Source organism: Siphateles boraxobius, unplaced genomic scaffold (assembly GCF_051911475.1).
Source record: "Siphateles boraxobius isolate OS27281-9 unplaced genomic scaffold, OSU_SipBor_1 204, whole genome shotgun sequence".
Lineage (NCBI taxonomy): Eukaryota > Metazoa > Chordata > Actinopteri > Cypriniformes > Leuciscidae > Siphateles > Siphateles boraxobius.
Genome location: NW_027508816.1, coordinates 4,217,911 through 4,244,984, shown reverse-complemented (window position 1 = coordinate 4,244,984; position 27,074 = coordinate 4,217,911). Strand labels below are relative to the sequence as shown.

The window sequence follows — 27,074 nt, the reverse complement described above, 5'->3', positions numbered from 1 at the left end:
ACCATATCAATTGAGTGACAGTCTGTAGATAACTTGTTTTGTGATTTTTGCACAATATTCATTATTTCACACTCACTGACAGATACAGATTCTTGATGCAGCGTCAGACTGTGTTCAGTGACAACGGTTTTCTTTTGCCTTGCCCAACACAGTCTGAGATTTCTCTGGATTCCCTGAATCTTTTCACATTATCATGTATGGAAGATGGTGAAAGAATAAATAAATTCTTTGCAAGCTTGTATTGAGAAATGTGATTTGTTTGACAATTCTCTCGTGATATTTGGCACATATAATGAGCCATGATGACCCATCTTTGCTTACAAAGACTGAGAAGCTTTTTTACATCCAAACATGATATATTAATACCAATTCAGCTCATCTGGACTGTTTCAAAAGAGTTGCATAATCTTTTCACTTTTATTTTGTCTCTGTTCCGACTTTTTTGGGGTGTGTTGCAGCCATCAAAATCAAAATTTGTTCATATTTACAAAATACAATTGTGTTGGTCAGTGAAAACATTGGAAAACTTTTCTTTGTACTTTTGTCAGTTAAAAAAAAGGTTCAAGAGCATTAACAAATAACACATTCTTGATTTTATTGCATTTTACAAAATTTCCCAACTTTTCTGGAAATGGGGTTGTACATCCACTAACAATTATTGCACGTACAGTATATCACAATGCACCATGACAAAACACACATAGAAAGACACACTATAGAAGGTATATTCACATAGTAAAATTTACAATGAAAATGCTACATTACAAACGGTATAATAACAATTATATCATAAAATCTATATAAAATCTGTAAACTCATATATAAAAGTAAACTTCATCCTCACGGGGTTCTTCAGAGGTAGACAACTGGAAGGAACTGCAGAAAAAGAGACAACACTACAACAGACAAATCCAGTAAAACTCTTACTTAACTTCATCACAATAGCTACTCTAATACGTTCTTAGGAAAGGCTATCTGCTGATTCCTGTTTCGAGGACAGTGTGCAGTGTGTTGATCAGGGAGGTTTCTAGCTCTTCGTAAGATTGTCTTCACTCACACACACTTTCACAGAAACAGCTCTTTGTTGATCCACATGAGTGTGCGTGTGTCGTTGGGTTTGCACTCGTACTCGATGCAGTTGAAGCTGTTCCCCCATTGGCAGTGGTCCCTCTTGTTGTAGTTGTAGAACTTGACCTGCCAGACGGTCTCGAACAGACCAGCCTGAGAGAACTGTCCCGCACGGAAACATTACACACATCAGCAACTCTTGTTCTTACACAAAGAGGTTTCAAAGGGTGTTTTTGCAGTGATAGGAGGAGCATTTCAGGTTCCCCAAAGAGCCTTTCAGTGAACATTTTTATCATTTAAAGAACCTTTTCCTCCACTATAAAGAACCTTTGGTGGAATGGAAATAAAAAATTCTATGAATGTTAAAGGAGTAGTTCACTAATTTGCTCTCCCCCCACATCATTCAAGAAGTTCATGTCTTTCTTTCCTCGGTCGAAAAGAAATGAAGGATTTTGAGGAAAACATTCCAGGATTTTCTCCATATAGTGACTTCAATGGAGTCCAACGGGTCGAACGTCCAAATGTGAGTTTCAGTGCAGCTTCAAAGTCTCGACACGATCCAGCCGAGGAATAAGAGTCTGATCTAGACAAACCAGCGCACATTTTATAAAAAATATATACTTGTTAACCACAAATGCTGGTCTTGCACTAGCTGCGATGCGCCACACATTACGTAGTCGCAGTGAAAGGTCACGCGTGACGTAAGAGGAAGAACAGATCTAGTGTTTACAAAGCGAATGTGCAAAGACTAAGTCAAACGCCATTTACCAAAAAAAATAAAATAATGAAATGTAAAACAACAATGTCGGATGATTTTGAAGTTTGGGGAGAAAATCATATGAATGAGTTTTTCCACTACTCCACATTTCTGAACCGGAACACGCGTGACCTTTCAACATGATTACGTAATGCGTGAAGTTGTGGATGTGCAAAACAAGCATTTGTGGCTAAAAGGTATATATATTTTTTCTTTTTTATAAAATGTGCGCTGGTTTGTCTAGATCAGACTCTTATTCCTCGGCTGGATCGTGTCGAGACTGTGAAGCTGCACTGAAACTCACATTTGGACGTTCGACCCGTTGGACTCCATTGAAGTCACTATATGGAGAAAATACTGGAATCTTTTCCTCAAAAACCTTCATTTCTTTTCGACTGAAGAAAGAAAAACATGAACATCTTGGATGACATGGGGGAGAGTAAATCATCAGGATTTTTTTATTCTGAAGTGAACAAATCCTTTAAAGGTTTTTAATAGAACCATAGATGCCAATAAATAACCTTTATGTTCTTCTGCAGGCTTTCATAATGTGTTTTATAGGCTCTGTGTTCAAATGGTGTAATTTCTCATTTCCAAGGGAACCTTTCAAAAGTGATTCTCACCTGTATGTTGACTTGAACGGGTTGCCTCTCTCCACTTTTGGTGTGTGTTACTCCCTCGGTGTTATACATCCCAGTGTACACAACAGCCTGAGGGTCTTTAGACTGTTGCTCCAAAGGGAACGTCACGCCACCGAAGGTCATGGATCTGAGGAATGAGTCGTGAGAGAGGGAGACTGACATGACAACAACCCAAAATACACTTCAGGAGCTAAAATATTAGAGTACAACAGGGCTAAAGGTAAAAGGAGCCTTTGATTTTATTTTCCTCTAAAATACTAGATGGAACAAAAACTTGCCGGAGCACTTTCCAAAACATCCCCTTTTCAGGATGCACGTGGAAACTTGTCTGATCCGTGATGCGATCGCAGGCAGCAGCGCAATGTTATTTCTGTGCTAATTTTATCTAATATTTGATGTTTTCTAAAATGTTGTAGAAGCAAATGAGAATCGCTAAAATTATTGAATATATTTTGAGACAAAGGTCCTGTTAATAATTTTCAGTTTTGTTCAAGCTAATTAAAGTAACAATTTTTCAATAAGAAGAATATGTATATAGAAGAATATATATATATTGCTGTCGGGGTGAAAGACAATTAACATGATAATAAACGACTTTTCCATTTGTTGACATGACATGGCTAGATTCAGATTGGAAATAAATTAAATGGGGTGCCCACCTTAGAGATAATCACCCTATTTATAATGGAACCATCATCATATTTAAAAATATGATCATATCATATTGTTATTACTGTAAATCTAGATTACACTCAATATTCTAAATCTAGATTACAAGAATATTCATATTGCAGCATCTATTTGATTTGACAGACATTAGCCTAGATATCTGTAGACCTTTGTGTAACATAATACACACATTACAACATGCAGCCCGTCAGATATAGTTGATGCCTTAATCGTCTGGATTTGACTCCCAAAGGAAGCAATCTGTCAGTGCATGAGATGAACACATGATCCTGTAGGATAAACCACAATCATGGCATCCCATGTAGCTGTCACGAGATGTTAATTTACATCCAATTCTTGGTTGCTTTCTGTTAATTAAATTTGCACCACTATAGTGAAATATATAATTATAAATAAGCAGTTAACCATGGTAGCCTATTTTTTTGAAATAGCTACGTTTGAATGCCAATGTAGTCTAAAATAATAATTAAGCATTATTGCTTTGTATATCATAGTAGCCAACTATGTTATCCATAACTGTACAATGGTGCCATTGGTCATTTGTAATTTTACATCACACCTACACAAAATAAATCTGCTATTCTGTCCCAACGTTGATGCAAACGAAGCATTATGCAAACAATATAATCAATATAAGTTCACTTTCAAATAGTCTAAAGCATAATGTAGCCTACTCACGTCGCCTCAACTGCTCCCGGTTTAACGACCACATCGACCTTGTATTTCGTTCCCGTCAGTAATTTGATGGTTCTGCTCTGACCGAATCTCGTCCCGTCCGATTTGAAGAACACGGCTCCGTTATTCGGACTGGTTTTCAGCGAAACGCCGATTTTAATCAGTTGGGGAATGTCTGCCATGATGCAAAAGACAGTCAGGTGTGAGGAAACAGGTCAGGATATTTCAGGCTGAAGTAAATCGTTGTGCCGTGATGAGTACTCGAGTGGAAACCCGTGAAAACCACATGCAGAAAGCACGTCCAAAGTCATGTCTGCTGTTCCTGTCCAATAATCCCCTACACAAACATAATCCCAACAAGCGTGCGACCTAATGAGATCAAGAGAGAGAATCAGTGTAGCCCAGATTACACCAATACAACATCCGTGCATTTGGTTTATTGATCATTTAAATAAGTTTCTACCAGTAGCCAACTGTTGCTCAAGGACACCAAGTCAAATCTCATCCATTAGTCAAGATTGGATGGATGATGCGTGAGTGTTATCACTGGAAAAATATTGGCATAAAAATACTACTGTCTTGGTTTTGAACATGCTTTTGGCAACATAATACAATAGTATTCTTTTATAGTCCACATGAAATCAGAATGTAGGTTTTTTTTTGTTGTTGCTTTGAGTATGACAATGATATAGATAGATAGAGATTTATTTAACCTTTCGGAAATTTTTTCTGCACCATACGGTACGTCTGATACATTTATACAAAAGACAATACGACAATTTGACAAGACAGAATACAAAACAGAATATACAACATAATTTCCCTCACCCCACCCACACCCCTACACATACACAGCGTCAGGACAAAAAACTCAAACCCCACTACAAATAACTAGGATAATAAAGTGTGGCTGTGCATACTGTGACAGTCCATCTAGAAACAAAGTGCATGGTGCTATTTAAAGCACTGTCCTGCAGGTAACTTCTTATTCATTAATGTAATGCTTGTTGGAATGAATGACTTACTAGCCGTTTCTCAATGTCAAGGATACTTCCTTGGCAGGATTGATCCTTCCAAGTCATTTCCTTCAGAGGCTAGGCGAGGCTCCTCTTTAGCATTCGGAGAACACGTAAATGGAACAGGCTAGCAAGTGCACGTCATTGCGTCATTACGTCAGTGAAAAGGTCCGCTTTTGGCGCTGCAAAAATTCAAAAAGATCAAAAAGTTGTGATGTACACTACCGTTCAAAAGTTTGGGGCCAGTACGATTTTAAATGCTTTTAAAAGCATTTTCTCTTCTGCTAATCATGTTAAATTACTTTGTACAACTTAACTAGTTATTTATAAAAGAAATTCCGGTGACGGCAACCAAGCTAAATGAAAGTCAAGTCAAGTCATCCTCATTTATATAGCGCTTTTAACAATGTAGATTGTTTCAAAGCAGCTTTACAGAGATAAAGATATAATTTAAGGTAACAGAGATTGGTTTGGTTTTATAGTGGCTCTTGAAAAAATGATGAAAGGTCCGGTTCAGTTAGCCATCAATAACGTAATTTGTATATATTTGTATAATTTGTAATATCAATACAGTAGTAATTTGTACTGGCACTTAAACGTTAAACTTTACTTATATGTACAACGGTTATAACAAATGTATGGTAACTTACATGTACAAGCATAGTGCCCCGTTATAGACCTTTTAAGCAAAAAACGGAAATACGTCAAGGAAGCGTAAACCCATTTCCGGTGTAAGCTTCGTTGACGGAGAAATGGCAGCTAACGTTAGAGTGTTTTCGACTAGCCTGACTAGTCTTCCGAAGTTCACCAGCGCCGATGTGGTGAAGAGTGTGGAGATACATTCGTCCACTAAAGGGAACAAGTTGGACAAGGGATATAAATTCTTCCATGAAGAGTTTATCCACAATTACCAAGGTAAGAAACGAAGAAATTGCTGTAGCTAGCTTTAACCATATCACCGGTTATATCTCTGTTAACGTTAACTGTAAAGTAAGTAATGGTAAATCTTAGGTGTTGTGAATTTGTAATATAAGGTATAACACATCGCAGTGAATAGGCTCGGGACAACACCACTCTTCAGGCGACGAACGACGCAGCCACCAACGTAATCATCCGGAGCGAAGTGCCGGCTGCAGACATAGGTGCTACCTCTTTTTATATCAAAACTGTTCCCTTCCTCTCTTCGGATCGCCTGTATCCATTTGGGTTTCAGGTTTGGATCCACGGGAAAAGAATGAAATGAAAGGTAGGGCTGTTTTTGGGTGGAAGACGAACAGCCTGGAACACAACAGAAACTGCGACTCTTCGACTCTGCCATTTTTCGTATCTGCCGCTACGATAACAGGAAGTTCTAATACACTTCATTGACGTATTTCCGGTCAAAAAATGCGGAAGTGCGTAAAAGGTCTATTGCTCCGACTCCGCTAACGTCTGACATTTTTTATTTTTTGATCAAGATAGCAAAGCTGGCGCATAGGATTGTGGGTGATTTGAGAGCGCGAAGGCTACACATATGCATCCTTTCTTGTGTATGGGATATTTTTCGAACGAAGGACTCAGTCCTTGGTTGAAATTCTGAGGATCCTCGACATTGGAACAGTCCTTCGACGGATGTCGATGACGTAGCATCCTCGAAATAAAGGGCTTCCGAGGATCCTTCCTTGAAATTGAGAAACACCTAATGTCTCAATTTTGTTTGGAAAGAAGGTAACCTAAACCTTTTCCCTGATGGCAACACCTCATATGTCTGGTGTAGGGGGTGTGACATATCTTTATTAATTACTTGACCTTTCTTCAACACCCTTCTTTCACAGGTAATAGCCATACTGTCCAGTTTTTGCCCTGCAACCTTGCTGGCCAAGTTTACTTTCTTGCTCAGTCTGTCTTTGTTGGTCACTGACAAAGAGAAATACCAGGCAACACAACAAAAAAGTAGCATGCTCTCCAAAAATGAGTGATAGAAAAGTAACATCATATCTCTATCCACTCTAAATTGACTTAGTCTCCGCATAAAGTACAACCTCTGCAGCCCCTTTTTATAGATAGTGTCGGTATTACTATTTTTGTGCCTAAGTACTTGTACTCGGCTACAAATGCAACATCCTCTCCATTTATAACCAAACACTGGTGGGGCTGACTCCCAGTTCTGTAATATTATTATTTCCTTTGTTTTCTTTATATTTAGAAGAAGACAGCTGGACCTACACCAGTCTGCGATTGATCCACCCAGGCCCTGTAGTTGGTCTCATCACTATTCTTTATTAACTATTAACTACTGCAGGACGTATAAACAAAAGCATAGATCGAGTGTCTTTTCCCTCCTTGTCGGGCACTTGACGTATTGATAGTAATTGGGCAATACTCTTTTGATTGAGCATCCATTAAAGTCTCCGAGAACAAACTTCAGCGCATCAGGTGTTTTCTAATTTAGGCATTGTGTCGTATATCCTATTTGCCGCGACCTTAGTATTAGGTATTCATTTTTACTGTTTTCTACATGGTGAATGGCACATAGTGCACTATATAGGGGATAGGGAACGATTCAGACAGAGTAAATATGCTTTGCATTGGGGTGAATGAAGTCTGGTTTCACGTTAGTGTCACACGAGCCGACGCAGCTTCAGTCCAGAGACGCGACAGAGCGGATCGTATGAGCGAGTCGCAGAACAGAAACGTATCAGACCCGTTTGAGTTTTGCACAGAATCCTGTATTATAAATGCGATATGGATGAGATTAGCAGGAAACAGTGGCTTTACCGAGATCAACGGCTCTAAGATAGAAACTAAACGCTAAGGCTATTTTTATAAAGGGGAGGAGCTGTTTGATATGTCCCGCCCCTCTTCCTGTTTGTCACGGTGTGGTGTAGGCTGAAGATGAAGAGGCAAACAGCTCCAATACAAACTTTTACTATTAATATAATTTCAACGGGTACAGACAGGCAGGATGTACACACACACACTAAATAAAACCGAGAACGGACAAAGAATGGCTGAACGGAAAGGAACTAAATACAAACACCGATGAACACAGATTAACAGAAACCAGGTGACACAGATGATGATGATTAACTAGACACAGGTGGAACAGATGATAAACTTAATGTCAGTAACCATAGAAACAGATGAGTGGCGGGAAAACAGAACAAAGGAAGACGTGACTGTGGGTGACTGTGACACTGTTATAGTGGAAATTACGTAATAATGCTGCGCATTTTAAGGCACTTTTATGGGACTTTAAAGGGGTGGTATAATGCCCTTTTCACAAGATGTAAAATAAATCTCTGATGTCCCCAGAGTGTGTATGTGAAGATTTAGCTCAAAATACCCCATAGATATTTTTATATAGCATGTTAAAATTGTCACTTTTTGAGGGTGAGCAAAAATGCCTCGTTTTGTGTGTGTCCCTTTAAATGCAAATGAGCTGCTGCTCCCGGCCCAGGGGCGGAGCTTCAACAGCTTGTGTGTTTGGAGCTTTGATTACCTCACACACACATGCACTGAACATTTAAAAAACTTTTAGCCTTTTACGTTCAAACCGGAGTCAGAAAGATGGAGAGACTCATGAAGAAGAGACAACATGTAGAAGCAACATTTCTGAATGGTTAGTTGATGAATGTATGTAGCTAATGTGTAGTTGTCTTCTAGTCATTGATTAGCATATTATGTTATGATAATCTATAAATCGTGTTCCAGGGGCGGGGTTTATGAAAATTTTATGTGATGTCTTTAGTTTATTAGTGATGTCACTAACCCGGGAGAAATGTTGTGTAGTCCCTACTAGCCGTTTGTTGTAGTCCTTAAAAAGCAATTTCTTTAAAGGGGTGGTAAAACGCATTTTTTCGAAGGCTTGATTGTGTTTGTGGGGTGCACTGTAACATGTGTTCATGCTTCGTTTTTTAAGAAAGGCATTCTTTTACATATATCTTACCTTTATTCTACACTGCTCTGTCCCTCCTTGTAAAAACGGTGGGATGGTTTCCGGGTTCTATGAAGCCAGTCCCTCAAAACTACGCAATGGGCTCAGATTGGTTAGCTGGCCCAGTGTGTTGTGATTCGCTAACCGTCTAGTGCACGTTTTCCGGAAACGTCACGCCCCTTACCTTTACGGGTACTTTGTACTTTGGTGTATTATAAACAATGGCGTCAATAAATCCAATCGGACCCAGGGAAACGTTAGTGAAGATGATTGAGCAGAACCTGTTCAAGAACGGCTGTTAAACAACGTTTCAGAAAGGTTTGTTTTTTGTTGTTCTCTCATTACTTTTTAGATACGCTGTTATATAATTGTACTAATTATTATAGTATTACAAAAAAATAAGCTTCATAAACAAGAATTTCATATAATCGTTCTAAAAAATTATACTACAGTCCTCAAAGGGATTTTTTTGAGTAAAGACTGCGGATCTATAGTGATCGTTTCTGACTGTATGCCACCTTTTCTTTTGTATTTTTAGAACGATTGTAGACAAATATCTGTCGCCAGAACTATTTACCCAAAACGAACACTAAACATTGGCTTTACTACAGTAGCCAAATCAAACACAGAACCATGTTTAGCATGCCTGAAGATAAACAAGCTTGTAGATAAACATAAAAGCTCTAATCAAAGAATAATTTACACTAATTCCAAGTTCGCTGTTGAGATTAAAAAAAAGTTTGTAACGTTAGGTGTTTGTCGGATAACGTTAAGTATGAATGAGCTTTTAACAAGCTGCTTTGCAGAGCCAAACAGCGTTGTCATTTGTTTACTTCCTTGCTACAACGTACAATTAACAATACGAACTATTACAGGAAAACACATAGACGAAAAATAAATCATACTTACAGGTTGTGGCCCGTGAACAACAGCTTCTGTTCTTAAAGTTGGAACTGCTCCATCTTTCAGGACAAGCCGATGTGCGAATCCTGCATTGAACTCGCCAAGATTGTGGAAGCTTTCCTCCGTAACATGTGCAGCACAGAGAGCGAGATTTTGGGTAATAATTATGAGGGACCGAGTTAAAAATAAATTTTAACCATTGATCCGTAACTCCCCTGCCCCTAGGGAGGCTGAACAAAGTGGACCTGCAATCCAGATGAAAATAACAGCGTTTTGACGGCATTGCAACAACTCATCTCCAAAACAGCGATATGAAATGGCCTGCCCCGCTTATTAAGTATTCTCGGAGGAGGGGTTTATGTAAATAATGGGATTTGTTGACGTCAGCAACTCAGGAGGAATGTCTTGTAGTACAAAACCGGCCGTTTGCTGTAGAAATTGAATTTTTTAAAAGCAAATATCTCCCTTTACTTTGAGCGCTGTAACTTTGCAGATGTTGTGGTAACACTTTGCAATACGGGTGCACTAATAAGCATTAATTCATACTTAACTAATGCACAGATAATCATGAGTTAATGTATGATTCATGAAGAACTAAACCATTAACTAATTATTACTGCATCAGCAACTAATAAAGAGTCTATATGTGTCACGCCACACACGCGAGAGACAGTAGATTAGTGATGTTACGTATGACACTGAAGCTTCGATGTGCGTTTTGCGAAAGCAAAGCAATTTCTATTGAAGCCCCGTGTCGGGGTGTGTATTGGTTTCCCAGAGGTCACGTGATCGATGACAAACGAAGCCTCACTTTCTGTCCAATCACGTGCGCGTTTCGCTTTGGGTGTCAGAAGGCTCGAAGGTCCTTGTTGGCTCAGTCTGGTTGATGGGTTTGTGAGGAGACTAGAGTGCTGTACTTTTAAAGTTTATCAATACATTACATTTAAATAACCAAAACTACTTATTATTTTTTTGTTATTGTTGTGTAATTTTGTTTTTGTAAGATCGTTGCACTTTTGGTGTTTTTTTAGGTAATTTGGTTTTGGTATTTGGGTGTTTGGTGAAGGGTTTGTATTTACAGCAATGGCAACAGCCAAAAAAAGGAAGACTTCCCCTAACTGGGAATATTTTGAGCTTATGGCTTCCAATGAATGCATTTCTAAAAAAGAAGAAGAAAAAATAAATATTTATTTATTTATTATTATTTTTTTTTTTTACCATTGTATTGTATAGTATGTAGTCACTCCCAACAAAAAAAAAATGTATCCTCACACTTCTGAGGTGGAAACCATTGTCTTCTGTTGGACAGTGCAGTAGACCAGCGCACACAAGCTCACATACACTTCTGATGCGATCCTAGAAGTGGATAAATACCTTACAGAGACAAACATACAAAGAGCTGAAGATCCACTTGAATACTGGAGAATGCAGAAACATGTCTACCCCCATCTATATACATCGGCATTACAGAATCAATAATTTTTATCACCTTTCTGTCATTCCTACAGTTACATAAGCACTATCACTGCCAAGTGTCAGATGAACAGATGATCCTATCACACAATGTCCTTATTCACTTTTTGTGTTCGTGCGTGCGTGCGTGTGTGTGCGTGTGTGTGCGTGCGTGCGTGTGTGCGTGTGCATGTGTGTGTGTGTGCGTGTGTGTGTGTGTGTGTAGAGAGAGAGAGAGTAGGCCTACATTAGATCTTAATAAATAATATGCTCATTTTATATTTTATTGTCACACTTTAAGGGGTAAAATAATTTATTTAATAATGAACAAATCAAACACAAACGTGTAAGGCTTTTTATTTGTACACATAACATTGAAACTATGGAGTGTGTTGTGGTTGCTTCATCTGACAGAGAAAGGCTTCTGGCTGCTTTATTTTAAATAAGCACCAGATGTCGCTGTTCTCGACACTCTCGAAGCTTTGAATCTTTTCCCGGAACAGTTAGGGGAAAGGCTCATTGCTTCACGAGGCTTCATTTCCCCATCCCTACAGTAGATCCAATTGCAGTGAGATATTTATTGGGTAATCCGTGAAACGTAATCCAGTCCAGGCAAGGGTCAAATACCATACAAGCAATCCAAACAAGAACAACGAACACAAGGAACAGGCAGGAACAAACCAAGAAGTGTGAGACATTAACAACGACTCCGTACACATACTAACACAGACAGGGAATATATACACATATCTAACAAGACTAACACAGAACAGCTGGGAACAATGATTACGGGGAACAGCTGAGTGCAATGAACTGATGAGTGACAGTGACAGACAGAATGCTGGGAATTGAAGTCAAATGTGAAGGACACCGTGAGAACGAGGACCTCTAGTGATAGACAAGGGAACACAACCAGACACTGTGACAATATGATTAATAGATTAAGTATTAAATGAATTGCTATTAATTAAACATGTCATCATGTATTAATTCCTTAATAACATATTTTATTAACTAATAGTGTAAATTAATGTGTTAATTACCACAATTAGTCAACACTATGCACTTCAACTTCCAGTTGTCTGCTTTAATTAATCATTAGCTAATGATTTGCAAATCTATCATTATGTTATGACTTTACTTGTTGAGGCACATGACTATTAACTAATTGTTAAGTAATATGTCATTATGGCTATGGGTTTTGTCATCCCCACTAAAGGTCTGTGGGGCAGTTGCACATGCATTGAGTGTAATGTCAGAGAGTGTTTGAATGATGGGTAAGTTGGGCCGCACACAAATATCAGGACACCAGAATCTGAAATACTGACGCTGTTACACCGTGTTTAAACTGGACGAGACCATTACAGCTGTCTACACTGGACATGACAGACCATTACAGCTGTTTACACTGGACATGACAGACCATTACAGCTGTCTACACTGGCCATGACAGACCATTACAGCTGTTTACACTGGACATGACAGACCATTACAGCTGTTTACACTGGACATGACAGACCATTACAGCTGTTTACACTGGACATGACAGACCATTACAGCTGTTTACACTGGCCATGACAGACCATTACAGCTGTTTACACTGGACATGACAGACCATTACAGCTGTTTACACTGGACATGACAGACCATTACAGCTGTTTACACTGGACATGACAGACCATTACAGCTGTTTACACTGGACATGACAGACCATTACAGCTGTTTAAACTGGACATGACAGACCATTACAGCTGTTTACACTGGACATGACAGACCATTACAGCTGTTTACACTGGACATGACAGACCATTACAGCTGTCTACACTGGCCATGACAGACCATTACAGCTGTCTACACTGGCCATGACAGACCATTACAGCTGTCTACACTGGCCATGACAGACCATTACAGCTGTCTACACTGGCCATGACAGACCATTACAGCTGTCTACACTGGCCATGACAGACCATTACAGCTGTTTACACTGGACATGACAGACCATTACAGCTGTCTACACTGGACATGACAGACCATTACAGCTGTCTACACTGGACGAGACCATTACAGCTGTTTACACTGGACATGACAGACCATTACAGCTGTTTACACTGGACATGACAGACCATTACAGCTGTTTACACTGGACGAGACCATTACAGCTGTTTACACTGGCCATGACAGACCATTGCAAGTCCATTTGTCCTTCATAACAGAAGTAGCGCAAGAGCTCGGAGTACGTCAGAAATAGAGTGCCATCAGTTTACTGTCGAGGTTTTGTTGTGTCGTGTAGCATTGTGTCGCATCCAGTGTTGTATCACAGATTATAATGGGTTCTAGTGTCTTTGTCTGGTCTAGACACAGTGTTATGAAACAGCAGAGCTCGGCCGCATGTTCTCAGTGTTCTTCCTTTAAATCCTCGAGCTCAAGCTTAACCTGACACACTCCTGTGCCATGAACTGTTGGATGCGGTGGTTCATCCGGCACAGTGGAATCCCGGTTGTAAAAGGCGGGAAATTGAAATCCATAGTGTGGATGTCAAAACCAAAATTACATATTACTTAACAATTAGTTAATAGTAATGTGCCTCAACAAGTAAAGTCATAACATAATGATAGATTTGCAAATCATTAGCTAATGATTAATTAAAGCAGACAACTGGAAGTTGAAGTGCATAGCGTTGACTAATTGTGGTAATTAACACATTAATTTACACTATTAGTTAATAAAATATGTTATTAAGGAATTAATACATGATGACACGTTTAATTAATAGCAATTCATTTATTACTTAATCTATTAATCATATAGACTCTTTATTAGTTGCTGATGCAGTAATAATTAATTAATGGTTTAGTTCTTCATGAGTCATACATTAACTCATGATTATCTGTGCATTAGTTAAGTAAGAATTAATGCATATTAGTGCACCCGTATTGTAAAGTGCTACCGATGTTGTTTATGCTCAAACAGCAACATTACACACTAACTAAAGTTAGAAAAGTGAAATCGTGTTTTACCACCCCTTTAAAAGAAAATATCTCCCTTTACTTCGAAATAACGGCTTCCGAGGATCCTTCCCTGACATTGAGAAACACCTTATAAATCGTGTTCCGGGGGCGGGGTTTATGTAAATTTTAAGGTTTGTGATGTCACTAACCCGGGAGAAATGTTGTGTAGTTCCTACCAGCCGTTTGTTGTAGTCCTTAAAAAGCAATTTCTTTAAAAGAAAATATCTCCCTTTACTTTGAACTTTGAGCATTGTAACTTTGCAGATGTTGTTTATGCTCAAACAGCAACATTACACACTAGCTAAAGTTAGAAAAATGAAATCATAATCAACCACCCCTTTAACTACACCCAAACCCAACCCAACCCATAACCTCTCCCTAATATCAGAGGAAAATAATAGATGACTAAGAATGTTGTAAAAGCCCCTTACTCTTGTTGTAAACCTATACATGACATTAACTGTAAACTTAATTCTCAAATCTGATTGGCAGATACGAATGTTGTTCCAAGATCAACAAGGATGCTGTTTTATTTAAAACCAAGTATGTAAATTACATATTTAAGCATAAGCTTATATGACTAAGAATCGTTTTCCAATAGTCTTCCATTTTCAATTCGATTTAAGTTTATTTTTATAGAACTTTTCACTAAACACACTCAGAAAATGCTTCTTACTAAGTCATCATGCAAATCAAAATGATACGCATTATTTGAATTGATAATCATTCATTAAAATAAAACATAGTTGTTAATAACAAGTACAATGGTATTGTCTGATACATAATAGTACTATCTCAGTCATTTTTGTGTTTTCTTTGTAAATGTAGTTGTGTTTATCAGCCAAAGTAGATCAGATCAGGTAATAAGATCGAGCATATGAATTCAGATACCATAACACCTCAACAATACTCTCACTTCCTTTCTAAACCACTTGTGAAAACAACTTTCAATTGGTTGATTTTTTAAAAGATGTTTTTTTTTACTTCAGCAATCATTTAATGTATCACAAAGTTCTTAATCTGTGAGATTTAAGCAGTACACAGTTGAATAATATTTCAAATTCTCAAATGTGTGTTGTACCTCTATTGTGATGTCTCTTCAAGCTCGACGAAGGCTGGGTCTTTCTTCCGTGACCGCGAGAACGCAATGTACAACTCTTTTGTAACACCTTGAACTCCTTCATTCAACTTCCTGTGAAAGAATTGTTTCTCTCACCAAGCTAATGTGATTTGTGTTTTAAGTGCGCTCTTCAGTGCTGCAACAACATTGGTTCAGTGAAAGACCTTCTTATCAGAAACCAATTTTTGAGAAGTGATTCAAATGTTCTAGATGTTAAATGGCGGTTTTGCAGATATTGAAAGGCACGGAAAATATTTGTTCCAGGAGATAAAAATGATATGTATACAATATTTGAAGTGGATCAAAAAAGTTAATCAAAGTTGTCCTAAGACAAGAACGGGTATTGTTCAAAAGCAACCAAAATTCATGGATAACTTTGATGAAAGGTTTTTGACAAAGGCTTTTACACAACTGTATTTTAGGAGAATGGACTTTACAATAAAGGGTTTTTTGTCAAGCATTCAGTCATCATCACTCATCAGGGTTGATAATCTTTAGCCTTTGACTCATTTACTGTGTGGGCTGGAAACACAGAGGAAACTAGTCTGACCAAGTCAGGCAGTGTGCAACTTCCCTTTCATCAAAAATGTCTATAACTGTGAAGCAAGGGTACGCGTCACAGGCACAAAATCTGCCGAAGCGTATGGGTCTCACATTCACCACTCCCTGAAGAAGATAACCGAGTCGAGCGCTGTACTTTACTATGGAACCAACAAGAATCAGAGAAGGATACTTGGTGAAAAAGGTAAATCTTGGAGTTTTATCTTGCATTGTTTGAACAATAGCTTTTCTATGTGGTATTATCATTAACGTGTCAATATCACTGGACAGCAACAATACGGGTAATTTTACTGACAAACGGAAGAAATTGAGACATACCACAAAACGCTGATGTCATGTGATAATGCTTTGTTATTTGTTTCCTTTGAAGTTATGAAGTTGCTCCAATTTGGGAACAGAAGTGGAAACATCCTCTTTCTTTCAAAAAAAAAAAAAAATCCCAATCAATGCAGCGTTTAACACATTTGGATTTTCATTGTTGACCTTCCCGTTCTTTGCATTGAACTCTTACAAAGTGTTCGATGTGGAAATTTTTGAGATGGCATTTCCCTGTTTCTCTGTGAAAAACTGTAATAACAATTCGTGCATCAGGATCTGGCAACTGAAAGTATAGTAGAAGTTTGACCACAACATATGCGTGTACTAAAATACAGAACTGAAAATGACAGAAATTGAATGCTTGCACTTCACTACACTGCAAAAATGCGTTTCTTACTTAGTATTTTTGTCTTGTTTCCAGTCCAAATATCTAACATTTCTTAAATCAAGATGCATTTACTAAAGTAGTAAAATGATTAGATATTAAGTCTTATTTTCTGGGGAAATAAATAAAAATGAAGTGAGTTTTTGCTTAAAATAACCTAAACTATCTGCCAATAGGGTCAGAAAAATAATCTTGTTTCTGTTTAAATTAAGATTATTTTTCTGACCCCACTGGCAGATAGTATGCTTTTTTTAAAGCATCAACTCACTTATTTTTAATTTATTTCCCCAGAAAACAGGACATATTAATCTTGTCATTTTACTCTTCTAGTTAATACATCTTGATTTAAGAATTTTTATATATTTGGACTGGAAACAAGACAAAAATACTAAGTAAGAAAAGCATTTTATGATAAATTAATTTGTGATTGTGCTGTTGTTGCAAACAGCCTATAATCCTTCACGTGAAACGGGTTGTTTACTTTAAAGATCTTTATCTTTGGTTATTTTAGGAAGTTAAAGTGATGTTGTTTGCAGGGCACATTGCTGAACTCATGGAAAGTGGTGTGGGTGGTGTTAGCAGATGATGGCGTAGAGTTTTACAAGAAGAAGACGGACAACAGTCCGAAGGGAATGATCCCTCTGAAGGGAGCGACACTGACCAGCCCATGCCAGGACTTCACTAAAAGAATGGTGGAGGAATCACACGTCTTTAAAACCAATATACCTCTGGCCATTTGTACGCCAAAAAATAGTTTTTGCATGCATATGATATGCACGCGAAAACTATTTTGCCGTATAAATGGCACGAGAAATAAAATTTGTGCTACAGTACAGATACACACTTTCATGAGATCTTGTTGGACATGTCTTGATTGTTTCATGGGTAACACTTTACATTAGGTTCATTAATTAACATTAGTTAAAGGGACATTGTGTAGGAATATCTCCCATCTAGCGGTGAAATTGTATTTTGCATTCAAACGAATTGTGCTCTCCAGCGCCTCGCTTTTTCAAATGCGTGTTGCATCTATGGTAGCTGTTATGTACCAAAAAGCTATAACCGGATATCTTCTAACAGCACTTCGTCGAGTTTTCCTTCGGGTGAACAGGTTTGTTATTTCGAACAAACTGCAATTTGACACAACGAACAAACCAATGTTACAGTATGAATAATAACAGTGCAATGCAGCCTCTCACTGATCTGCTCCTCCGTTTCTGCTGCTATCAGTCACGTGACGCTGGCTCTGAACGAAAACACGTTGTGGAAACGCGTTGGCCTTGTACTTTTTGACGCTCTCTGCTATTATAGTTTTATAGCTCCGTGGACCTACCCGTCACATGTATATAAAGATAATAAATTCTTCGTTTACGAGGATAAGTCAGATAATTGGCAGAGGTATTTGTACACCATTGAGGACATATTTATGAATAAAAATATTGATTTTAAATAATAAAATACCTAAAAAACTACACATAGTCCCTTTAATGTATTAAGTAACAACGAGCAATACATTTGTTACTGTATTTGTTGATCCTTGTTAATGTTAGTTAATAAATATCCAGCTATTCATTGTTTGTTCATGTTAGTTCACAGTGCATTAACTAATGTTAACAAATACAGCCTTTGATTTTGATAATGTATTAGTAAATGTAGAAATTAATAATAACTAAGATTAATAAATACTGAAGTTGTATTGGTAATTCTTGGTTCATGTTAACTAAGGCAGTTAACTAATGATCCTTACTGTAAAGTGTTACCGTTTCATTAATATGAGCGTATGCTTTTCAACAGCTTGTGTTTAAGGTCACTTCTGCTAAGAACCAGGACCATTTCTTCCAAGCGACGCATCTGGAGGAACGGGAGCTTTGGGTTAAAGATGTCAAGAGAGCGATCACTTGTTTACAGGGGGGCAAGAAGTTTGCCAGGAAATCAACGCGCCGATCCATTCGATTACCGGAAAATGTTAACCTGAGGTATGATTTCCGTTATAAAACTGCACTAAATAAACAAAATCATACTTTTGGACCAACTTTATATAAAAAAAAGATAAATCTAAAAACATTTTGTTAGTCAATCTTTTATTTAATTCACTTGCAAAGACACCTTTAAAGACATTAAAGTCCCCCAGCGTTGTAAATCCAGCTTTTAATGTTGTTTATGTGTCTACGTGGTGTTTTTAATATGCTTTAAGACAAACCATGTGTAAATTCATAAGTCGACAGCATTGCTGAGTATTTTCTGCTTAAAACTGCAGTGAACCAAAGACAGTCTCAAAAACACGCTTTGAAATCACTGGTGTTTCTGACATCACAAACTACCTTGTAACCAATCAGATCAACGTGTGATCGTCAACGAGTGGATCTCTGAGTGAGTGAGTAAGTGAGTGGAGGCGGGGCTCATTTGCATATTCATAGAACTGCGCATACTAAATGAGGCAAGGGTGTCGAGTTACACTCAAGATAATTTAAGGCATGAAGAATTTCTTTCAAGGAAAAATTTTTTTAGAGGGTAACTAAACCCCTGGTCAGAGTCTGACTCCACCCACTGGCAATATTTGAAAAATGCTGGAAAAGTGGGCGGACCCCAGCGGAGATAGAGGGGACGAACCGAGGGCGGGGCTGAGCGGGGGGGCGTGCACCTGAGACCCGCAGTGACAGCTGCTGTCAAACTAGATAAAATGGAGTGACGCAAGTAGCTTTGCAACAGAGCGGTCATTTGAAGTTGAGAACTTTTCTCCCCCACCTTCACCTGAAGTGGAGGAGCGTGAATTGTCTGTGGACACCAGCTCAAACTGCGGTATGACTCCCCCATCGCGATCGGCATCCGATTATTCTTATATACCCTACGTCACAGAGTACCCCTACTTCAGGAGCTTTCCGTTTAACCTGAAGAGGGCAGCACTCAGACGTTTTTACACCATATATTTGAAAATTAAAACACTTTATACCCAAATGTCAAAAAATTTACTCGAATCAGTGAACAGCATTTATGAAGCTCCATTCTTACAGATCATTAACTTAAAAAAGGTGTTTTAGTGTTTAGTACCCTTTAAAGGGCATCTTTCAGGGAAAAAAACAACTAAATTAATACATAGCCTTGTATGAAAATACCATATGAAAAGTTAATGCAGGATTTAAAATGTTTTAAAACAACATAAGGGCACCAATTTAGTAGATAAAGTGAGCGTTTCTTTGACTGCTCGTAAAAAAACGGTTTTTTTCAGCATTGCGTCATTTTACGTCACACGAGGGAGTTGTATGTGTGCTCTGCGTCAGCTCAGTGCTGAGTAGGTTGGTATTCAGTAAGAGCGGTCGTGAGTCAGTGTTTTTTCGGTAGTTTTTGTATTTTAATTTATCATCGTCATGGTAAATTCCTGCCTGAAGTGTGAGTATGCAATGTGTAGCACTAACGGATTCAGGCAGCATGCCTCAAATCCAGGATGCTGCGTTAGGCACGTTACATCTGCCGGCTGCGGGGCGAGGTCCTCGACCAGTGACAAAAACGTGCTCACCTCCCTACAACACAAGCTCTCACCACAGTTTCCATGGGACCGCCCACACAGACACCTGCCAAACACAGCGACACAGACGCTTATAAAGCAGATAAAGCGTTGGGGATATTTTTGGTCCGCGTACCTACCCAAAGTGATAAGATAAAATAAAATTCTGCATCAAAATTTATAGACAAGACAAGTAGTTTGTTTAGGCATGGTTTGTAGGGAATTACAAACCTGCGCACATATATTCAAACGCACATAACTATAGAATCAATTCTTAATGCGCATGTGAACGCCATCAGCGTCTATCACAGGTTCACGTTTAAAGTCTGTTTAGAGAGAACGGTGTCGTCTTACCGGCCCCGAATTTAATAACAAATGATCATTTAGATGGAAGTGAATCAATCAAAACTAACTTTAGCTGGAAAAAACATTTTTTTAAGAACCACTATAAAACTAAACCAATCTCTGTTACCTTAAATTATATGTTTATCTCTGTAAAGCTGCTTTGAAACAATCTACATTGTTAAAAGCGCTATATAAATGAGGATGACTTGACTTGACTTGACTTACTACTCACTCCCTCTCCCGGTAAGCCTGAGGGTGTCAATGACAATCAATCACGAGGAAAACTAGTTGGCACAATCAACAATAATCACACTGAAGACATGACCAGCCTACTCGGCGTCGGCTACGTTTGCAAACAACATTTTCACCGGAGAAAAAGGTAAAAGCTAAGAAATAAACACTAGGGGTTCACAGGCGGGACTGATATAAAGAAAACGTTGACTTTGACTCGTTGCTATTCACTGACAGTAAAAAGAAAAAGTTGTTATTGTATGCACTGCTGTTCATAGACTACTAGCTCCAGCGGTCATTGCTGTGTTTCTAAATGGTAGGAACTCACCAGGACACTCCACCAACTCTCCAGTCATTCTCCTCTGACCATGCATTTATTTATTAATTATATGGCTGTGGGCCATCATAAATGTTAAACTGTGGGTCTTGCCACCTCTTCCTCATCCCAGTTAGACGCCATAGTCAGTGCTAGAACTAGTTCTAGTGGCTGAGAAAGGCTGAGGCTATCCACCACGTCTACCTCATGTGACGTCATCGCCGAGTTGCGTAAAAAATAACCGTCCCTTACCAAAAACTACAAAAACTGGACTTTAACACCATTTTGGAGCCATTTCTAACTTTATATACATATCTTGACTGCTTTATGTACCCATTAATCGACAGTGGTGTTTAACCTGCAAGATGCCCTTTAAATATTTCATTTTGATGATCAAACATGAGTTTTATGGGATACAATTATTGACTACAGGGTGACTTTAAAGTTGCTCTAGTCTTTTCTTCCCTATTGTGTCGTATATATCCGAGTGAAACGCTTCTGGAAAAAGAACAAATGTGGGCGGGGCTTGATTGTGTCTATGGGGAATTGATTGGATGGTCGGACGGTTGTGGTTTGCTATTGGTTGATCTCATGTGAGTGACAGGTTATAGCCCCGCCCACATCATCAGAGAAGAGAAGAGTTGCTGCAAGAGGAAGTTATTCTGATTCAAGATTACCAGGAACATTAAGTTAAAACAATAAATATGTGCACCCATAAACTATTTAGAATAAGTTCTGCAATGTTCCACAAAAAAAGAAAAAGAAAAAAAGAATTGGGGAACTTTAATGTCTCTAATGTAAATATGCATCATGTTTATAAAACACCCGAAATAATTTCAGTCAAGCTTGCCAGTATGTCAACACTGGTTTAAAGTGAAAACAGTATTTAATCAAAATTGAATAACTGTCAGTCAAATTAGACAAAACAGGTTTAAACAAGAAACCATGATTTTCCAGTAGACCAATATAAAACTGTTCTTTAAATAAATGCTCTTTTGTGTGTGGATCAGATTTGAAATATTTGTGCTTTGTCATTGACATCTAGCTGTTTTGAAGTTGTCTCACTTTGTGCAAACCTGTTTGTTATCAGAATGTTGTATTGATTGAAAAACAGAGTCTGTATTGTGCTAAAACTTGAGAAATGTGATAAATAAAGTTTGAAACTCCCTGCTGTGAACTGTAAAACTGTTAAAACATTGCTTTTGTTCGGTCTGTCCTCAGTGAACTGTATGTTTTAATGAAAGATCAAGACAACGGTGTTAAAGAGATGAAGCTAGAGAAGGACAAAAGGCTGTTTAATCACTGTTTCACAGGTGAGATATTAATTTCATAACATAATACAATAAAGAACTAGGCAACACCTCTTATACTCTAACATATGCTGGGTTGTTTCAACCCAAATTTGGGTCAAATATGGACAAACCCAGCCATTGGGTTAAAATTTCAAAGTAAAATTTTGATGTTAGTTAATACATTAACTAATGAACCTTATTGTAAAGTGTTACCAAGATTAGTTCACCTGTAAACGTGTTCTGGTGGATGTTCTTGCAGGGAACGCAGTGATCGATTGGTTGATCTCCGAGGGAAAGGCCAGGAACCGGGCCGAGGGACTGATGTTGGCCACCGGACTCCTCAACGAGGGATTCCTGCAGGCCGCGAGTGACGTGTCCAAAGACGGGGCGGAGAAAGGAGCAGAGTGTGTTTTCTTGGACCAAACGGAGGCTCTTTATTATTTTGTAAGCTTACAAATCAATCAGGGCACTACTAAGTATTGGCTCTATTCCAAAGCCCAGTGATCTGTCAGAAAGAAAGAAAAAAGTGGGGTACAACAGCTTGTCACTGGGGCAGAACATAAAGAGCACCTATTAACCTTTTTTACATATTCAACTTTTTAAAAGGTTGCTGTTTGAGAGTGAAAAAGCTCCGCAAAGCTCCAGATATTCTCTATATCAGTGTCAGTGTTTCTGAACTCCTGAAACGCCTCCATTGTAGTTTTGAGTTTCTCCCGGGAACGAACACATCTCAATATTCCTCATTATAATAATTCATACGCAGAATAAAGGGGCGGGGCCTGGTTGAGTTAGTTAGGAGTGTGTTAAACTGGCGGTTATGGTAAGGGGCGGGACATTTCCCAAACACACTCAAAGCGCTCGACCAATCACAACACACTGATCCAGCCGACCAATCAGAGCACAGTGTGCTTTTCAGAAGGAGGGGCTTCATAGAGACAGGAAGTAAACAGAGCGTTACTGAAAGACTGGGAAGAGAGGAGCCGCAACAATGGAGAATATGAGGAAAATAATGTTTTTTGACATTTAAGCATGAACACTAAATCAAGACTTTGTAAAAGGGCATAATATGGCCTCTTTAAAAGGACAAACGTGTACCTTATCTCAACCCCAAAAAGGTGCTTATTTACAGGCCCTGTTTACACCTGCGTTTTAGTTGAACGGATCACAAGTAGACGAGAGAGACATATTGAAGCTTGTTTCCGCCACAGAATAAAAAATAAAAAAGGTAATTGCGACTTTTTATCTCAGATTTGCATGTTTATCACGCAATTCTGACCTAATACGCAATTGTGACTTTATATCTCGCAATTCTGAGAAATTAAGTCATAATTGCGAAATGTAAACTCACAATTGTGAGATAAAAAGTTGCAATTATCTTTTAAAATGTTTTATTCTGTTGCGGAAACGAGCTTCCATAGAGACACATTCCCGTTTACACCTGGTGTTTTAATACGTCTCTTTTGTCCACTTTCAACCACTTCTGTCCTGATTTCTTCGAGGGGAGGGTCTATGGGCGGGTAAATGTGTGGGATGTTTCAGATCTTTCAATCTAATGGACAAAATAAGCTCATGCAATTTACATATGAACTCAAACAGACGACGGAAAAACATACAGAGAGCATCAGCTTTCGTTTCAATCAGACCGAACGCTGTGAGTGTGTTTTAGAAATCAGAAATGGTGAGAGAATATTGTGCTCAGTACATTTTTCCTCTTCGAAACAAACTTGGATGCACGTGGTTGCAAAGTAGAAGAAATCAAATTTGTTCCCTTATGTCTCAAAGATCGCTTGCTGTAGATATTAGAATAGAGCCATATCATATTGTCCACATGCTATACATTTCGGTGACACTGCATGACGTGTATAAAGCATGTACAAAAAAACAATGAAGTGGCTGCGTGTGAACCGAGAGCTGTTGTTGAGACTGTGCATGTTGTTGATTTGCAGGCTGATAGTGGTTTCTTCTGTGAGGGTTACTCCAGTGATGAAGATGTGATCTTGAAGGAGGAGTTCAGAGGTGCAATAGTCAAACAGGGCTGTTTGCTGAAACAGGTAAGCTAAAACGGTAACTATATTAGTTAGCATGAACTAATAATGAACCGCATTTATACCGCATTTATTAATCTTTGTCAATGCTAATTTAAACATTTACTAATACATTATTCACATCTTGTTAATGTACTGTGAACTAACATGAACAAACAATGAACAGCTTTTTTTATTAACTAGCATGAACAAAGATTAACAAATACAGAAACACATTTTATTGAGTAACAAATGTATTGCTCATGGTTAGTTAATGTTAGTTAATATGTTAACTAATGAATCTTATTGTAAAGCGCTACCGCTAAAACATACCAAGTCGCTAACACAAACTGCTAACAATTCCATCGTTAACTACATGGCAGAAGCTGATTGGTTCCTGTTACATCTACAGCCAATGAGCTTTCTGTTCAACATTTAAATAGTTGGTCAGTGTTTGCTGTAGCAGTTTGCAGTTGCAAGTGTTCCTCAGATTCCCTCCCTCTTCCCCAGCTCCACCTGTATAGATTGGCTATAGTTCATATTATAGATGCTATTTGTGCAGCAGCAGCGTAGCAGATCTGTTCAGGAGTGTGTTTCCCGTACAACGACAAAACTCGCGGCTTCACTACTATACGTAGTACGATGCATCGTTGAAGAAACCAACTAGCTAGTCTCGACCGTTTTCCGAAACCATACTGTCGCAAATTGGTCGTTCAACCACGTTGGTTAATGATGTCACGCAGGTGTGGAGTAATAACTAGTTCTATGAATCTGTTTGAGATCGAATTAATGCTAGATGTTTTGTTAAATTACAGACATGGCATCTGAGGTATATTTCTAATATTTCTCAGTTATTTTGCTTTATTCCCAGATTCAATCATAGGTGTTCTTAAGTACTAGAGCACACACACACACACACACATACACACTCTTCAAACACGCCACTTTAAATCTCTTGACAAACTAAAAGGCGTAAATGACATCTGTATGTATTCTAAATAAAATATATATATATATATATATATATTGTACTGAATGTCAGCTTGCTTATTTTACTCAAGATCAGGATTTATTGAGTCCACATGTCATGCAAACTAGAAACTGCTTCTAACCACAAGTCGAGAGCTGTCACTACAAACACACAACTCTGGGATGATGTTTGTTAATTTTCGTTGAAACGATGGTTTCGTGAAACACAGACTCGTTAAAACTGCTGATAACGAAAGAACTTGCGACCACAGTTGGCAAACGATGCTTTCGGGAAACACACTCTTGTCCAAGACCAAATACAATAACATTGTCACATCATGACCACGCTAAACTCTTTCGAGAGTTGTCATGATAGAAATGCACTAAAATTACATTCAGTATCAAAGGAAAAAAGGGTTTGCAAGCATTAGAGATTGAACTGTTGAACAGACACCTGTCATTAATACACTTCACCCCCAAAATGAAAAGAAATATTTATGAAAGTAGATAACGCTTTGCAGTGAAGTCTTTAAAGTACTTATAAGACATTTAATCTTTATTTCTTATACAGGGTCATCGGCGAAAGAACTGGAAAGTCAGAAAGTTTATCCTTAGAGATGATCCTGCTTATATCCACTACTATGATCCCACCAAGGTAAGCATGTTCCTGTCATCTTCAAATGTACATATATAATAAACGCAGTATTGAAAAGGTGTGGTGTGTGTCTCTGTAAGGGTGAGGATGATCCGCTCGGCTCTATTCACCTGCGTGGCTCAGTAGTGACTGCGGTGGAGTATGTGCCTGATGGTATGACGACTGGTTTCTAAATGATCAAACAAAACATGACAACAACACGTTTACATTGTAAAGCATTTATACATTATAGAATGCATGTAGATGTCTCTCTCTCTTCTAAACTCCTGCAGCCAAGAAACAAGAGGTTGATGGGAATCTCTTTGAGATCATCACTTCGGATGAAACGCACTTCTATCTTCAGGCGGCTACAGCGGATGAGCGCAAGGATTGGATCAAAGCCATTCAAAGTGTTGCAAAGTCCGGGAAATAACAGGACTGGATCCGTCCTGTTCAACAAACTTGTTCATTACAGACATGCAGAGTTGGGATCTGTTTGAAAGAAAGTGTTGTCAACACACCAGCTATATCTCCTCTTCAGCATCTTCTAAAAATTTGGCATTTGTTGTTTCTTCACTTTCTCCATTTGACAAAAAAAAGTGTCTTGTGTAAAAAAAAAAGAAAAAAAGAGAAAAACTCACAACAGTTAGAGAGAGGATGTGGGCAAATGTGTTTTTCACCAGAGATACGTAATGCTATTTATCTGTCCATCCAGAAATGTCAACGCTGTGGAAAGAATGTTAAGGGAATCTTCAATGTACAGCATTTTCCTGTCTTTATTTAAAGCACTTCCTGTTTCATCATCGTCCAAATATAGAGATATCGCAGTCGGTGTTGCAATAAAAACTGTCATAACAGCACAGCCCTACTGCTAACCGCTATAAACGTACCGTTTTTTAATTATATAACTTAGTATGCATCTATCAGTTGTGAATTCACAATGAAAGTACTTAGAGCAACACAATAAAAATGTAAAAACACTGTTTCAAATATGTGTTATATTTGGTAAATGTGAATAGTTATAAGTTATATTTCATCACTAGCATTGCTGTTCTTTATGTTTCCGCCATGGAATAAAAGAAAAATGTAATTGCTACTTTTTATCTCACAATTAAATTTGTACGTTTTTCCCCCTCAGAATCAAGAGATTATATTTCGCAATTCAGACTTTATAACTCACAAATCTGAGGGGAAAAATGGTCTGAATTGTGAGATATAAACTTTTCTGTTTATCACAATTCTGCCATTTTC

At 38.2% G+C, this 27,074-nt stretch overlaps 2 protein-coding genes across 6 annotated transcripts; one reads left to right on the top strand and one right to left on the bottom strand.

The window, feature by feature from the left end:
- Positions 1-570: 570 nt before the first annotated feature.
- cnrip1b (cannabinoid receptor interacting protein 1b) lies at positions 571-15,396 on the bottom strand. 5 transcript variants are annotated; one of them, XM_077237662.1, is made up of 7 exons: positions 15,208-15,258; positions 10,939-11,040; positions 9,673-10,825; positions 4,857-5,029; positions 3,835-4,200; positions 2,449-2,593; positions 571-1,230 (listed from the first exon to the last, which is right to left on the bottom strand). In XM_077237662.1, the coding sequence occupies exons 5-7, from the start codon at positions 4,011-4,013 to the stop codon at positions 1,066-1,068; spliced, it is 489 nt and encodes a 162-aa protein (XP_077093777.1). In that variant the 5' UTR covers positions 4,014-4,200; positions 4,857-5,029; positions 9,673-10,825; positions 10,939-11,040; positions 15,208-15,258; the 3' UTR covers positions 571-1,065. The 5 variants fall into 5 exon arrangements, with proteins under 5 accessions (XP_077093777.1, XP_077093778.1, XP_077093780.1 ...); XM_077237663.1 differs by lacking the exon at positions 4,857-5,029 and having other exon boundaries at positions 15,208-15,248; XM_077237665.1 differs by lacking the exon at positions 10,939-11,040 and having other exon boundaries at positions 9,673-9,911; positions 15,208-15,243.
- Positions 15,379-26,813, top strand: plek (pleckstrin). The gene is made up of 9 exons (XM_077237657.1): positions 15,379-15,991; positions 17,047-17,202; positions 18,305-18,486; positions 22,126-22,217; positions 22,456-22,640; positions 24,143-24,247; positions 25,761-25,844; positions 25,925-25,997; positions 26,117-26,813. Exons 1-9 carry the CDS (start codon positions 15,950-15,952, stop codon positions 26,254-26,256), a joined length of 1,059 nt encoding a protein of 352 aa, XP_077093772.1. The 5' UTR covers positions 15,379-15,949; the 3' UTR covers positions 26,257-26,813.
- Positions 26,814-27,074: the final 261 nt, after the last annotated feature.

Coding starts and splice junctions, on each gene's coding strand:
- plek (XM_077237657.1), top strand. CDS start 15,950: ATGGAACCAACAAGAATCAGAGAAGGATACTTGGTGAAAAAG. Junction 24,248..25,760: donor AGGGCTGTTTGCTGAAACAG/GTAAGCTAAAAC, acceptor TTTCTTATACAG/GGTCATCGGCGAAAGAACTG. Junction 25,998..26,116: donor GGTGGAGTATGTGCCTGATG/GTATGACGACTG, acceptor AAACTCCTGCAG/CCAAGAAACAAGAGGTTGAT.
- cnrip1b (XM_077237661.1), bottom strand. CDS start 15,310: ATGAAGGAGTTCAAGGTGTTACAAAAGAGTTGTACATTGCGTTCTCGC. Junction 4,007..15,207: donor GAAGAGACATCACAATAGAG/GTACAACACACA, acceptor GCATCATGGCAG/ACATTCCCCAACTGATTAAA. Junction 1,231..2,448: donor CCGTTCAAGTCAACATACAG/GTGAGAATCACT, acceptor CGTGCGGGACAG/TTCTCTCAGGCTGGTCTGTT.